General features: G+C 34.7%; 1 protein-coding gene across 2 annotated transcripts in view; it reads right to left on the reverse strand.

Annotated features, from left to right (window-relative positions):
• Positions 1 to 16,746, reverse strand: part of CDC73 (cell division cycle 73) — a 135,041-nt gene that overhangs the window by 12,904 nt on the left and 105,391 nt on the right. For both annotated transcript variants that reach the window (XM_058700586.1, XM_058700587.1), the window contains exons 14-15: positions 7,227 to 7,388; positions 4,400 to 4,500 (exon numbers count right to left, since the gene is read on the reverse strand). In XM_058700586.1, the coding sequence (XP_058556569.1) occupies positions 4,400 to 4,500; positions 7,227 to 7,388 (263 nt within the window). The remainder of the gene's footprint in view (positions 1 to 4,399; positions 4,501 to 7,226; positions 7,389 to 16,746) is intronic.

Genomic DNA, 16,746 nt, shown 5'->3' on the forward strand with positions numbered 1-16,746 from the left:
TCTGATTTTCATTGTTAACAGTTAATTCTAGTGTCAGGTGAATAAAAGACTCTAGCGGGCAAATCCTCCCAGCTGGTGTATCCTACAAAAGGTTAACAAATGGACCATAAAATACTGACTTTGAATCTCTCTCCCTGATCATCCAGTTGAATCTTACTTTTGTATCTGCAATCAGTTTACCATCAGTGAAGCTTCTGTTTTACAGGTACACACGTAAGAGTTAGCTTTTCTTTCCATTAATTTTTTTTTTGTATATAAGATATGATTGCATCGTCATCATCTAGTATTAGGGGTTTCTAAAGAGAAAAATGATTGACTTCGTTCATTTTTTTGATAGCTACGTTATGGACTGTTTATTCCACATTGCTTGCTAGCCTACTGGCTTTGGATGTTAACAATGAATCGAAGTGTAATTCTTGATGCAAATCCAAAATGAATCATTTGTGCTCACAAACAGAAACACTTAAACATTACTTCTAAACTATTTGCTTTTCCAATTAAAGGTCCCCTCACCAAACACATCATTCATTTTGAGTTTAATTCAATTTAATGAATTAAACTGATTCATTAAAGGGGCTATACATTATAGCTTCAAAAAACCCATTTTCAAAATATTTATATGTGTAAACATTTTTTAATTTAGACAATTTTTAAATTAAATGAAGTCAACAGTTTCAATACTTCCTATTTTCCTTACTACATGTTTCACTTTTCTAATTTTCTCATTATGATTTGTTTTAAATCATTCTCTTTTTTTTTTGAGAGAGAGAGAAGGAGAGAGAAGGGAGGCACAGAACCTGATGCAGGGCTCGATCTCACGAACTGTGAGATAATGACCTGAGCTAGAGATCAAGAGTTGGACAGTTAACTGACCAAGCCACCCAAGCGCCCCTACCTTAAATCATTCTTAAAAATATATTAGTTATATTGGGGCACCTGGGTGGCGCAGTCGGTTAAGCGTCCGACTTCAGCCAGGTCACGATCTCGCGGTCCGTGAGTTCGAGCCCCGCGTCAGGCTCTGGGCTGATGGCTCGGAGCCTGGAGCCTGTTTCCGAGTCTGTGTCTCCCTCTCTCTCTGCCCCTCCCCTGTTCATGCTCTGTCTCTCTCTGTCCCAAAAATAAATAAATAAATTAAAAAATATATATATATTAGTTATATTTTTTAAAATCATTTATCTAAATCTATAAACGCATACAGTACTCCACTCCCTACTTTCAATAGATTTAGTTTATACAGTATTTATTCCACCAGAACAGACAACTTTTAAAATTAATGGTGAAACATTAGAGTGTAAAAATCTAAGTCACAAATAAGAAAGCATAAGGCTTCTCTCATTATACAAAAATTTTATTGGCATGAAGCTGTGATGGCAAGCAAACTTACACCAAGACATTATACAAAACATCTTTCTGATTCAGAAAAAGACTTTTAGTTTACAAACCTCAGCAAAAAATAGAACAAATGAAGTTCTTTTATAAGAAAGCCAGTCTTCTAACTGGTAGCACAATGAATACTGAAGCAAAGTATTTCACACAATTCAGAATTGTTCATTTTTTACAAACTGCATGAATCTTGACAACATTATTTTACAGGAACAAAGAAGCAAAAGAAATAGACAAAATGCTCTTGAATAATATTTAGTAGGTACAAAGGTGGCACATCAGATGACAAAGGGGCAACATAATCTAGAAGATTAATGAAAACTTTTTCTCAATGATAACCACCAAAATTTGAAGAAATCATCATTTAAAAATCTTGATCAACAAATACATGTAGCTACCTCAAACATAAAAATATTTTTAAAAAGCTATATGCAGTTGTAAGCTCAAATTTCTTGTAACGTTTAAAAGATTTTATTTGCCCATTTTATACAAGTCAATACTTAATATTTTGAAAAATTTTGGATTTTACTATTATGCAATATGAATAAAAAATAGTACAAGCTTTTACCATGGCCCATATAGATGCTCCTGTTAAAACCCTCAGTTTTCCGCTATGCTATATAGATGTTACCATTTTCTAAGTGTGTTATGGGGCAAAGGGTGAAAACCTAGAAAAGGCAAGAGTAAAAACAAGGAGATCAACTAAAAGCTAAGAGATAATAATACTCCTAGGTTTCTAGCTTAGACAAATTACTAAAGAAAACTAAATGAGGAAAAGAAACAGTTTGAGAATGAGGGAGAGAACAAGACGATTCCATATGGAACAAGCTGAGTCTGACGTACCAACAGGACCTCACAGAAGAGTTATCTGGTAATTACTGAGATATACAGGCCCAGAATATACGCTAGAAACCTTAGAATAAGGGGAGGGATATAGATGATAATTGAAAGCTATCAGATCTCCTTGAGAGAGTATCTATACTTAAAGGAAAAGAGAAACAAAATATTAACAGGTAGTTGAAAGCCAGAGGAAAAGTAGCTAGAGTCTGAAAAAAGAGTAATAAGCCTTGGAAAAGAAGGTTTTAAGTCTGATAAGGAGGTCAAAGGGATCTAATATCTGGGTCACTGGTAAGTTTGGTGAGAACAGTTTAGTGGAGAGCAAGAAAGCTGAACAGAGGACTGAGAACTGAATAGAAAATGAGTTAGTAGAGACATTTCTTTCAAAATTTCATAAAAGGAAAAAGAAAAGGAGCTTTGAAGTCAGGAGAAAGGGTTTTATTTTATCAGGAGAAAGGGTTTTATTTTAAGAGAGAAGAGGCAAGAGTACCTTCATTTTCTTTTTATTTGAGAGAGAGAGAGAGAGAGAGAGAGAGAGCGCGCGCGCGTGCGCACGCACACACTCACACGGGTCGGGGTGGGGGAGAAAGAGAATATATTCCTAGCAGGTTCCACATGCAGTGTGGAGCCTAACATGGGGCTTGATTCCACAACCCTGGGATCATGACCTGAACCAAAATCAAGAGTCGGATTTACTTTCACTGTAAATGCTGACAGAAAGGATTCAGTAAAGAAGGAAGATTAAAAAGAGAATAATTCATGGAAGAAAATCATAACTTTGTTAAAAAAAAAAAAAAAAGACTCAAGTTATCTAAATTTCAGAAGACTACCAATATGAACGAAACTACTACATCATTATATTCTAAATGAAATTTAGACAGCATTTACAAAGGCATAATCATTTTTTTTATTAAAACACTATTCAACAGGCAAGCAAATAGGTAAAATACTCGTGTTCATGGATACTTTACTTTCATTAAAATCCCCATTCTCTATCTTTAACTTTCTATTTATCAACTCTGTAGCTTCAGAAATAACATAAAAAGCTATCATAATATTAGTAATATTAGAATAATTAATTAAAATGAATGAAGGCAGAACAGAATAAATGAGTAAAGCTTTCAAGCTTGGGTAGTTTCTATTTTGGAAGAATGGTAATACCACTAACAAAAACTGAGGCTGCTTTAAAAGAGGCTGGATTTTACAGTAGCACACTCTACGTTCATAATAACTGAAGCTGTTACTTCTAATAAACATACTTGTTTCATTAGAATGGTTTTTTAAAAACAATTTTACTGTGGTTACTAACTTAATTGGGTACTTGAATTAAATAATAATTGGAATATCTCTACCAGCAAAAAAAAATAGACCAGATTAATCTACATTTGGTATATACTGATATATTAATATACCAAAAGATAGAAGCCACATGAAATCCATTAATTTAACAGGTATCTATTGAATGCTTCCTTTATGCCACGCCCTCTTCTGTGCTGACAATACAAGAGCAAACAAGGCAGAAGAGCAAACAAGGCAGAAAAGGCTCCTCCCATTAAGCAACTTGCCATTATAACCAGGAAGACTGAAAATAAAGATATAAATACAAGATAATACCAAACAGCAGCAAGTACTATCATGAAAATAAAAGGGCTTAATGAGTAACTGGGAGGAGGTAATGGCTTTCCAGGATGGCCAGACAAGGATTCTCTAAAGGAGAGAATATTTGAATTTAGAGTTGAATGAAAAGAAAAAGTCAATCATGCTACAATCATTCAAGACGGTGGAAACAGCTGGTAAAAATCATATGGCACTTCAAATTACAGCTATACACTACTGTTAGCAAAAGTCAACCCATTTAAAAACTAGTCATCAGTTTTAATAAAAATATATGGACGTGCAAAAATATTAATCCTTTTGAAGTTTAAGGCCTAAAGTAATTCTATTTAACTCAGGGGATAATTCACTTTTAGATATAAGTACACAAAAAATAATAATGTCCAAAAAAAAAAAAAAAAGTAGTCCACAGGTGCTTAAAAATTAAAATATAATAGGAATCCTTTGATACACACATCGTATATGCACAGCCATAGATGGCTTTCTCTTACATAAAGCAAGAGCATTTCTATATTGTTAAATGTAGGAATATTTAAAGTAAAAGTAAAAATAAAGAGAATCTTACTTTTAGCAAATATGTCAACTGGTGATCCATCAGGCAAAAGCCATGGCCAGCCTTTGAACTGCCATGCAGGACCCTGCACAAAAACTGCTACAACCCGATCCCTATAAACAGAAAAGGGGGGAGGATTAGAATAGAGAGAGAGTATCTCATAGATGAACTTTGGTTACTGTAAATCCTTAAGAAAAGGACTCAATGATTCATGTGATATAGTCTCCTGTCAACACATCTGCGAGGCAAACAAAGTCCATTACCACAACTCTTCATTACGTTACCATTAAAATACATTAATGATTGCTATACGTCTCATGCACTGCACCTGGGTCTTTTAAACATCATTACATACACAATCCTTATATGCAATCTTTTTAACCTTTTAATTTGCCCTTCTCCTAGACTAACAGGCCCACTCTTCCAATGCAATAGGGAACACTGGTGGATGTATTAATTGAAAAAGTTGGTTTTAAAAGGAAATCATTTAATTCAAGTAGATCTTAAATATTTTACATTAATTAAAAACATTATAAATAACTCACCAATCATTTTATGAAGCCCCAAGGCCTTATTTTTGAGTTCTTCTGAGTATTTGGGAAATAATTTGAGTATAGAAACCATCAGACTTCTTAAAAATTTTTCCAATTGTTTTACAACTGTTTCACTCACCCTAATTTTTTTTTAAATTTTTTTTTTAATTTTTTATTTTTGTAGGAGAAAGAGACAGAGTGTGAGCAGGGGAGGAGCAGAGAGAAAGGGAGACACAGAGTCCGAAGCAGGATCCAGGCTCTGAGCTGTCAGCACAGAGCCTGACACGGGGCTCAAACTCACAAACCGTGAGATAATGACCTGAGCCGTAGTCGGATGTTCAACCGACTGAGCCACCCAGGCGCCCAGTCTATAAGTGTTTTTCTAAAAACGCAAGTTTTTCTAAAACCTTGTTTTTCTAACTGTTAGACTTTATTTTTCTGAAAAGAACAAATCTTTTTCTAGGCCCTCATATTTCATTAGTTCACAAAATATTTAATTAAATTGAGAAATTATAATAAGTGTAAGAGTCATGAACAGCTTATGCCTAGAACTAAAGAGGTGGAAACAAAACCATAATAAACAGTAACAGTTAACATTAATAAGATTATGAACATTCACTATGTGCCAGTGTTGTTCTAAGCACCTTACACAGTACCTATGTTAATACACTGAATCTTCCAAAAAATCCAATGAGGTGAGTGCTATTATTACCCTATTTTACAGATGAGGAAACAGAAGGGCATGGACAGTCCATTTGCAGAAGAGAAATGAAGGGAAGAAGAGGAGGAGTGAGAAGAAGAAAGGGAGGGAATGGCTGATCCTGTGCCCCGGTTATGCTACTGTTCCTGGGTGAGGACTGATAAATCATGAGAACAGCCATTTTAGCAGTATTATGGAAATCATTTTAACCTTACAACTCCCTGAAATGGTCTCAGGAATGCCCAGAGGTCCAAGATCACATTTTTAATAACCATTGCATTAGATGAAGACTCTACACATCCAACAAAGAATTAAACCAGGGCTACCTTCTATTCAGGTAAAAGATCTACAGCAACAATTCAAGTTACTGTGAAAAACCACAGCTTAAAATTCTAACCTGCTCAAAATTTCTAAGGCTAAAATGAAATCTTAAATTAAAAATCTCCTCCTTTCATGGAATACATGTCCCATACTGCCAAATGATCTTTGGTAATAGAGCTCACTATTAAATGACCTCTTAATTTCATGACCTATCTTTAGCCATACAATGGTTGAAAGCAGAAGGTACCTCCCAAACTAAAGGAAATTTGTTGGAGAGACATCACCTAGATCCTACTGGGCCTCACAGGGTTAGCATGTAATAAGCAGGATAATATAAATATTACTCTTGGTGAATTCTTGAAAGGATTAACAGAGAAGGAAAGAAGAAAGGTAAGGAAAATATTCCTAAGTTAAGATACCAATGACTAGGGACCTAGCTAATATATACAAGCATTATTCTGTAGCACAGTGAGATGGCACTTGTACACACTGTATTACCATTTTCTGCAAATAACTGCAAACATGTAATACTAATATGGAGTAACTTTCTTACAAGTTTTAAACTTGATAACTGACGTTCTCATTTTACTTCATATAATAAATTTTTAACATACTTATATTCTCAATGCCCTGACTTCCTAATGTGTGAAGACTGGTAAGTACCTCAAAGGTAAATTTCAGTTAATGCATCAATGTGTTGCATTCTCTTACGTCACACAGAGATGCACTCTCAAGACTGTTTTTACTCTACCTTATATTAATAAAATGTAAGATAATTCATGTATCTGAGCTAATAGACACTGTTAAAAATACCTAAATATTTTATTAAAGAACATTTTAATGCAATTAAAGAGCTAAACCAGAGTAGGGTGATCATGTTATTTTTATTAATAAATTAGTCCTCATAATAAAAGTAACAATTTCTTCACTTATCATTTCTTACTCCAAAATGTGAATTCTCCAAAACAAAAAACTAAACAATAGGTTCTCAAAACATTAGTCTATTTGTAAGTTTTGTTCTAAAAGCTGATCCAGAACAAATAAACAGTGTTAAGAATTTTTACTAAATTTTCCAGAAGTCAGTGTTTCTTATACGTAAAATAATGTTTAGCTATCCAGAATACAAATTTATTTAGGTATTACTAAAACATCGACATTATTAATGACCAAGTTAGACACTAACAATGTCTTCAGGAATAGTTTCTATCTAGAACTCATGACAAAACTTGACACTTTTTAATTATACAAAAAAATTAATGACTACATAAAATAGAAATAATCTTACCAGTCTTGAGGCATAAGTTTAAGCGGCTGGTCTACTACTCTATAAGGAACTGTGACACTAATTGCAGTGCCTCCTGGTTGCATCTGATCTTTTCTTCTCTGTATTAAAGTTTCATTTTCTCGTTGGCAGCCTTGTTTCTTCTTTTCATCTGATGGGACAAATCTTTGAAAAAACAGAGATGAAAAAAGGTCAAATGGTTCAGTGGGACACAAATGGGAAAATAAGTTAGAAATTATTTTTAAAATACTGATAGTTTTAAACCAAACCTTTTTTCTTTTTTTTTTAAATGAACCTGCTTCTGCATGTACAGATTACAATGTGTAGAGTATAATCTTTCTTCCCATGCCAAATAGTACTCAGCTCACTTAGTCCATAAGTTGGCTCACACAGAGACACACACAATTTATGTTCTTTCATCTAGCACCTAGCATTCTCCAAAGTTACATAAAAGACCATACTATTCCTTGGTTTTTCAAATGCTATTAGAAGGATATTCTATTATAAATCAAAAGGTCACTTGAAATAAGATGATGTGGCTTCTTCCCAGATACGTGACTTAGTATATCCAAGAGCTTCACAAAATATCCCTTTTCATGGATTATGACTAAGCAAAATTAGAAAAATGCCATCTAATTTCAGGGTTGCTTTGCAAATTTTTAAGGAGGAAATTAAATAAGTGTATGCTAATTGTCTTAGTAAATACTGCTAGTAATTTAGTAAATTACCAACTCTACCATGTGATTCAATTCTCCACTGTACCATCAACAGATTATCTTCAAATATAACTTAGCAATCTACAGAGCTGTTGCCACCTCTAGATTGTTGGGTGTTCACAAAGCATTTCAAAACAGTCTTTTTTTTTTTTTTTTTTTTTTTTTTAGCTGCATACTCCTAATACACAGTCTATTAGCATATTTTATTAAAGTCCTTTGAAAATTTTGACTATCACATGCTGGATTCATCATTAGTACAACTAGTCTCATACTCATAAAGGTCTTTAGTAGATGGTGACTGTGATAAACAAAACTTCATTTCTGAGCTATTTTCATATCCATGGATCTAATCTAATGGAAATCTAATGGAAAAGTTAAGATTTCCATAAATTTAAAAATTTCCTCCAGGTAATAATTTTGCTCCCTATGGATTCAGTTTATTTATAAATCAAGCCTACTTAGAAAATGCCAAATATAGGAGCGCCTGGGTGGCTCAGTTGGTGACTTCGGCTCAGTTCATGATCTTGTGGTTCATGAGTTAGGGCCCCACATCGGGCTAACCGCTTTTGGATCCTCTATCCCCTTCTCTCTGCTCCTTCCCCACTCGAGTGTGTACTCAAAAATAAACATCTTTAAAAAAACAAAAAAGGAAGTGCCAAATACTAACACTCTGAATCATTAAACATGCTAAAATTAATATACATGCACTGTTGGAAACAGTTTTAATATAAAGCTACAACAAAATGTATTAAGTGAACAGTAATACACTGTGCTAAGTTACACAATATACATAGTTGTACAAAACACCGTCCCTGCCCTCTTGAAGCTTATGCTCCAGATACAAAGAACAAAGTTGTCTCACTGGCAAGTGAAAGATGCTTTATTTCAATCCTCTCTATCCAGATGGGATTAAAATGCTAACATTCTTAAATATAATATGGAATCTATTTTCTAGCTTTTGAAATTGTAAATGTTATAAAAGTATACAATTACTTATAAACTTTAATAAATTACTATACACACACACGAGTGATTTATAATATCCAACTTTAATGTCTATTAAACACCTAATTCAACTTCTAAAGCATAAGGAAGGAGTTACATAGCATTTGCAGGTTCACTTATTTGCTGATGAAAGTTTTATTGAGGTTCAGAGTATTAACATGGTTCTTTTTTTTTTTTTTTTTTTTTTAATTTTTTTTCAACGTTTTTTATTTATTTTTGGGACAGAGAGAGACAGAGCATGAACGGGGAAGGGGCAGAGAGAGAGGGAGACACAGAATCGGAAACAGGCTCCAGGCTCTGAGCCATCAGCCCAGAGCCTGACGCGGGGCTCGAACTCACGGACCGCGAGATCGTGACCTGGCTGAAGTCGGACGCTTAACCGACTGCGCCACCCAGGCACCCCTTAACATGGTTCTTTAACATCCTACAACTAATGCCCTACAATTTTTACATGCGCTAGTATTTTTAATTTCTGAATATATCTAGGTCTTTCTTTAGGATAGAAGCCTTCTGTATAGTAAAATGTGTCTGTATTTCAAAATGCTTTTCAGCTTTGATCTCATGTATTAACACAAGGATAGATCTTCTAACCTACTCTCCTAAACTTAAAGTTAGAATAACAATGTAGACTTTTCCGTCCATTGAAGGCGCTGGCAAACTAATTAAGCTCAAGCTATTTTATTTCACTCAGTTCCTGGAATAGGAAATAAAGGTCAAATTCTGCTCAAGGGAGGGAATCTAACATAAGTTCCTTCTTTCATAAAGGTAGGACTCTCAGGGGTTAAGTTCAGTATAATGGTAAACTAGAAATAAACCCACTGCCCACTCTTTTTCCTGTCCCCTAGCTCTTATCAACGCCCTGGCAAATGCAAGGAAAATCAAATCTCCGAATTGTAAATTGGCCCTTGCTTGAATCTAAAGCAGGAATTAACCACCCTGACCACAATAACTAATTGAGAAATAAACACATTATCCAAGCCAGGCCAATGAGACTTAATCCTGGATTTTTGCTGGAATTATTGGAAAACAGGCACTGTCCTTCTACTGTGCTAGATAACCTGGAGTTTTTGATAGTCATCTTCAACCCTGAAGGGGGAGAACCCAAGAGATGGAAAGACCAACCCCTGATGATATCATTTTAGCACTGTGTCAGAAGCCAGGACTGTTCAGTCATGTTGAGCCAAATAAGTTATTTTTTGGTAAAGCTACTACAAATTGGTATTTATCACTTCCAATTTAAAGTGTTCTAACAAATACAACCAGAAATGCACATGTGATATGGTAGATGGATATATGTAATTTGGAGAAATATTATGATGTCCACTGACTCATCCAATATTTGCAATTTATTTATTCTATTTTACATTCCATGAGTGAAGGAGTATGGGTGATAGGACTAAAGTCACTACTATCTAAACTGGTACAGTTCTAGTGAAATAACTATGTTAGTATTGTCAAAGAATAAAATGCAAATAGTTGATATAGCCAAGTTAAGTTCCAAACTGTATGTTATTTTTAAAACAGAGCAAGTTTATGAATATTTCCCAGCAGGTTAAAAATACAGTTTTCCTTTTCCTAAATAAAAGAAGTTGAAATTTGAAAAGTAGAGAAAAGACAAGAAAAAGCAACAATGTCTGGATGTTAAAAACCCTCAAACTGAAAATTTAATTTAAAGTGATATAATATTGGCAATGCTCCTAGGTACTTTGCAAAGACAAATGTAAACCTTTCCTGGAGTCCCCTCCACCCCTGCCATCCACCCACCTTCAATTTGGAACTCAAAGAATTTCCACAGAAAAAAACTCCAAGGAAAATGAACCGTAAATGAGTAAATGAAGACAATCAAAAATATTAAATGTACTAAAAAACTAAACATGCAGGGAAGTGAGAGGTATTGTGAATGAAGCAACAGTCAAAACAGTCAAGAGAAAAGGTAACTAAGGACTTCAAATGCAAATATCAAAGATCAAAGCTTACAAAACAAGCTTGCAAATATGTACAGGAGAAAATTTTATTTTGAAAGAGACCAAAGATTTGAAAAAGAACTAAATAGAACCACTGAAATTGAAAAAGCCCCCAAAAAGAGAAGGGAAAAGGGGGGGTGGGGGGAGGCAACACAGAGGTATTATCTAAAGCAATAAGGGCCAAGACTCAGAATTGATGAAAAACACAAATCCATACATTCAATTTTAATGAATCCCAAAATGGGATATATAAGAAATCTACATCTAGGCAGAGCAGATAAATTTAAAATGGTCTTTAAAATAACCAGGTAAAGCAGACTTCCTTCATAGGATTATCACACTAACAGCTGACCTATCATCAACAAAGGAAGCTAGAAGATAGTGCAATAATATCTTCAACGTAAAGAGAAAAAAAATTAAAAACTTCTATATTGTAGGGGCGTCTGGGTGGCTCAGTTGGTTGAGTGGCCGACTTTGGTTCAGGTCATGATCTCGCGGTCCGTGAGTACGAGCCCCACATCGGGCTCTGTGCTGGCAGCTCGGGGCCTGGAGCCTGCTTTGGATTCTGTGTCTCCCTCTAACTCTGCTCCTATCCTGCTTGTGCTCTATCTCTGTCTCTCAAAAATAAATAAATGCTAAAAAAAAATTTTTTTTAAAAAGAAAAAACTTCTATATTATTTTCCAAAGTGGTTGAATCTTTTTGCATTACCTGTGGTTGTTTGGAACATGAATTATTCATGGTCCGGTGTAAACTCCAGTATTTGTTCTGCTTGCTTCTTCCCCAGGCATCAAGCAGTTTTCTCACATGAATGTACTCAACAGTATTTGACTACTGCAAAGAGAATCCTCCGCATATCTTTGAGGCACTCTCTATGTGCAATCTCTCCCCTTTGGAACCTTGGTCCTGTGAGGCTACCATAATGGCCAGAATCACGAGTGTCATCCAATCATTTTATGTTAAATAAACTTACAGTCCTACTAAAACTTCTCTCAGGATCACATTTATAAATGTAAAATATATTTTTTAATACTTTCATAACACAACCTTAATTTTGTTATTTACAGATGTTAAAGGTTAAGGGTTTTGTTTTTGTGTCATTTTTTTATTGAAGGGCCAAAAAAAACAAAAAAAAAAAAAAAGGAAGAATCCTCAATTTTACATGAAACCAAATAGAATCTATGCCAAAATGAGCTATGGGGTACAGCCAGTACTGTAATTGTGTGGAGGAGGTTTCAATTATGCATTAATTACATAGCAAAGCCTCCAGCTGACTCAAACTGTAGGGGAGATGTCAGTTGCAATGAGGTGTTAAACAATGAAGGGAGTGTTTTATACTTAGAAGAAAAATTAGGCTTGGTCTACCCTAAGAATGTGGTCTATTTAATTGTTTGGTTTCTCTGTTGTAAACCTAAAAAGGGGGGGGGGGGGGACACTAAAATTTACTTTGTGATTTCTTTGCACTGTTTACTATCTACCATTATAAACAATATTTAAGATTTAGATCTGTAATGCATTCAGATGAGCACTGCCAAAGGTTCTGGAGAATGAAAAAGTAAAGACAGAATTTCTTTTTAAACACTCCAAAATCTTACTGTGAATTTTCTGTAACCATTAAGATATTTATAAAAATTATAAATAGCTGTCAATTATTAAAAATTGTGAGAGTTGGAAATACCAAATTCACAAATCATAAAAATCAGAGCTAAAAATGACCTTAAAAATCACCTGATCCAAATACAGTAAGTGCACAAAACGTAATACCAAGTATAATGACACTTCACAGGAACTAAAATCAAGTCCAAGGTACAGATACAACTATCATATATCAAAAAAGAAATATGAAGTTAGAGGGGCGCCTGGGTGGCTCAGTGAGTTAAGGGTCCAACTTTGGCTCAGGTCATGATCTCATGGTTTGTGGGTTCAAGCCCTGCATCCGGCTCGGTGCTGACAGGTCTGAGCCTGGAGCCTGCTTTGGATTCTGTGTCTCCCCCTCTCTCTGACCCTCCCCTGCTCATGCTCTGTCTCTCTCATCTCTCAAAAATAAATAAATGTTTAAAAAAAAAAAAAAAAGAAATCTGAAATTTGAAATAAATGCACTGAATGAGTTCACAGCTTGCACAAACACACAAAACAAAACTTGAATTTCAGATATACAAATCTGCCCCTGTCCAATTTTCTCAGTGTGATCCTTTCTGCTTCTCATTTTCCTAGACATTTACTTAATATCCTTTATTGGGCAAACACTGTTTTTCAACAATGGAGATACAAATGACAACAGAGTAACAAGCCCCTTTTCTCTAAGGAATTCACAATTTAGTTGGAATTGTGAATTCCAACTGGGTGCCAGATGCAAAACACAGAAGCCATCACAAAACAAAAGAATAGATACATATTTCACAGAATATAAACAATGAAAAAACAACTCTTGTATATTCATTAGGTGGAAAGAAAACACATGAATCCTCAAACTAAAAAAAAAAAAAAAAAAAAAAGTTAAAGCAGTTAAGCAAATCCATTTTTTGCATGGGTCTGGCACAGTCTCAGTTACATTATCAAATCTATTTCAAAGAAGACCAAAATAATATCTCTTATTCACCCAATTGTAGATGACATGAGGAATTACTTGAGTAATCCACAACACTGTAAGAACACTAAATGATAAAAACAAAAATTTCTTCTTTCCCTACTGTTAGTGGGAAAAAGTTCGGTGAAAATTTTATTCAAAAGTACTAAACAAGACTGTACAGATATATTGGTATGTGTCATATTACATGGATTTTTATACAGCTATTTTAAGACACAGGCACTTATATCCAATTCTGCGTTTGGTAAAACCTGAAATTAGCAAGTTTTACAACTCATTTTGTGTCTCATTTATAATTAGTCATAAGTTTAGAAGCAGTATGATTTTCTGTTTGGCAGTAAAGTTGCTTTTGTTTTCTTTCTTCAAGAATTATCACTGTTATTTCACCAAGAGAGAAGGCAGAGCATTCACATTCTTCCTTTGGCTACAAATTATGTTACTGACCAAAAATACTTTCCTAGTTACCACTAAAAATATTTAATAAGAATTTTCATTGTTAAACCAAATTACAAAATACTGTTATTGTAATTAATAGTGAATGTAAGACCTTGAATACTGCAAAAGAGTATTATGTTCCAGAATAAAACCCAATTTCTTAATCAGAATGTTTGTTAAGAATCCCCATTATCCAAAAGTTAAAATAACTAAACTGGACATTGGGAGACCTGGTTGTATTTTCTGCTCTGCAACTACCAGAGTAGGTTTTAGGGTTATCTCTCAGCATTTTCACTGAGAATAAGAGTATATTCTGAGATTCCTTTTTAGGTCTCAAAATCTAGAAAATAGTAATTTTCAAGTATTTTTTTAGATTATAAAAAAATCACTAGAGTTACATACCTTCTCACTAACACCACATAATTTATGAGAGGAGGTAGGTAAAGGTTTTCATGGCTGATATATTATTGCTGAGGTCTAATCTGATTTTGAACTTATCTTCCAGATGCGATTTAAGTTTGTAAACTGGTGTCAAAGAAAATTATACTTTTCATTATACTCTCAATAATAAGGCATTAAGATTCAGTTTTATCCCAAATGCTGGAACATATTTTAATTTCTCATCAGTTGCAATAGGTGACTCCTAGTACACTAACACCACTATCATGTAAGCTCTAAAAAGGCTGAGCTCGCAGAACATTTATCTACATAGCACTTTGATTGTCAGTTACTGTTCTATGAGTGTTGAATAAATAAACTCAATATAGAAAAGTTAAATACACCTTATAAGATTCCAGTTCCAATAATACAGTGTTCCAGTAATTATAAAAATCCTTCCAAGAAATGTCAGATAAAATATACCAAATACCTGAAATGCATAGGTGAACTGGAAAGAAAATAGTCATGAGTCAGAAATCAACTAATGCTGCAGTGGATGAGAGTGGAAGACAGGAATACCTGCTTGAGACTTGGTTTTTACCACCCACAGAAAGGAAGGGCACAAAGAAGCTAGAACTGTAACCTTAGAAGAGGTAAATAAACAACAAAAGGATGAACTTGGAGAAAAAATTCTAATCAAGTTTTCTTTTTTTTGAAGTTTATTCATTTGAGAGAGTGCAAGTGCAAGCAAGTGGGGAAGGGGCAGAAGGAGAGAAAGAGAGAGAATCCCAAGCCCCATGGGCTAGATCCCATGAACCGTGAGATCATGACCTGAGCTAAAATCAAGAGTCAAAGGCTCAGCCAACTGAGCCACCCGGGCACCTCTCCAAGTTTTAAGGACGTGTATCCATCTTGATCTGGTTCAAGAGTAGGGGAGGAAGAAAGGAGTCCTAGATAATTTGTCAGCCAAGGGCCAACCCCTTGAATTGAGAATTTAACATAAAAAAACAACTTTAGATGTATTACATTCCTGCAGCACCCCACAAAAGCAAGTTTATAAAATAATTATGTAAGGGCGTGTCTTCGATCCAGAACTTCTTCAAATAATTAAGGTTAAAGCTTAGTGAGCAAAAGTCCAAATTCATAACAAATGCCAAGATTTAATCGCCATGTGTATAAGATAACTGGACAATTTGACAACCTCTATTTAATAAGGAGTACCATAACAGAGTACAAAACACTAGAAAAGTATTGCTGCAGAATACATTTAACCCCCTTCTCTCCAACTAATGACCACACCACCACTCTCAGCCTCCAAAACATTATGCTGGGTTCTTCCATTTTCTTTCACTTACCCAATAAAAAGCAGAATGAACTACCTTAAAACAAAACCCTAAGTACCCACGAATGTTCAATATATATTCACCCATTTTAGTAATCAGCATGATGGAAAAAAATTTAATTGACAAACACCACAGGATAGAGTGACCACTGTTTCCTCAGAATAGCATTTTACTACACTCAAGCTATATGAACTCTGCAATAAATGTTTATAAATTATTCTGTCTTAACTCATGAGCCTCTACGTGGGAACAGGAAAAAACAAATTTTTCCCCTTGAAAATATTTTATTAAAATGATTTTATTTAACTTATTACGCCTAGTACTACATAAGCAACTATGTTTTTAACTGTGTTAAAAAGGACACAAGGGGCGCCTCGGTGGCTCAGTAGGTTGGGCAGCCGACTTCGGCTCAGGTCATGATCTTGTGGTTCGTGAGTTCTAGCCCCGCGTCGGGCTCTGTGCTGACAGCTCAGAGCCTAGAGCCTGCTTCATATTCTGTGTCTCCCTCTCTCTGACCCTCCCCTGTTCATGCTCTGTCTCTCCCTGTCTCAAAAATAAATAAACGTTAAAAAAAAAAAATTAAAAAAAAAAAAAGGACACAAATATCGCCTACCTGAGCAAGGAGGCTGAGAACACTTGCGCCCCGCCATGCAGACATACATGCACACAAGCTCACGTTCACACACACCCCTTTCAGTTTTTAATGAAAGAAGATAGTTAATTTAGGTTAATGTACACTACATAAAAGTGCAATGCCTTAGAACAAAGTCCACTAACAATTCACGAATGCAAACAGCAAAAGGCCAAGAGCACAAATAAATCATGAGAATCTGGTATATGAAATTTAAAATGAGAGGAAAACATAGTGGATATCCACCCGTCAAAAGCAAAAGTAGACATCCAGAAATCACTAGCAACCACTCATTATCTGCCATGCTAATAATGATGTTCATAAACTTGACAGCATTCCGGAAATCGCTTATCTATCGCCCATTTTAGATCTTACTAATGTACATATCATTGCAAATTATTTAAAACAATTTTAGCATCACCATTTTTCTTCTGTAAATGACAACCACTACAAGTAGCATAAAGAT

Source organism: Neofelis nebulosa, chromosome 15, assembly GCF_028018385.1.
Source record: "Neofelis nebulosa isolate mNeoNeb1 chromosome 15, mNeoNeb1.pri, whole genome shotgun sequence".
NCBI lineage: Eukaryota > Metazoa > Chordata > Mammalia > Carnivora > Felidae > Neofelis > Neofelis nebulosa.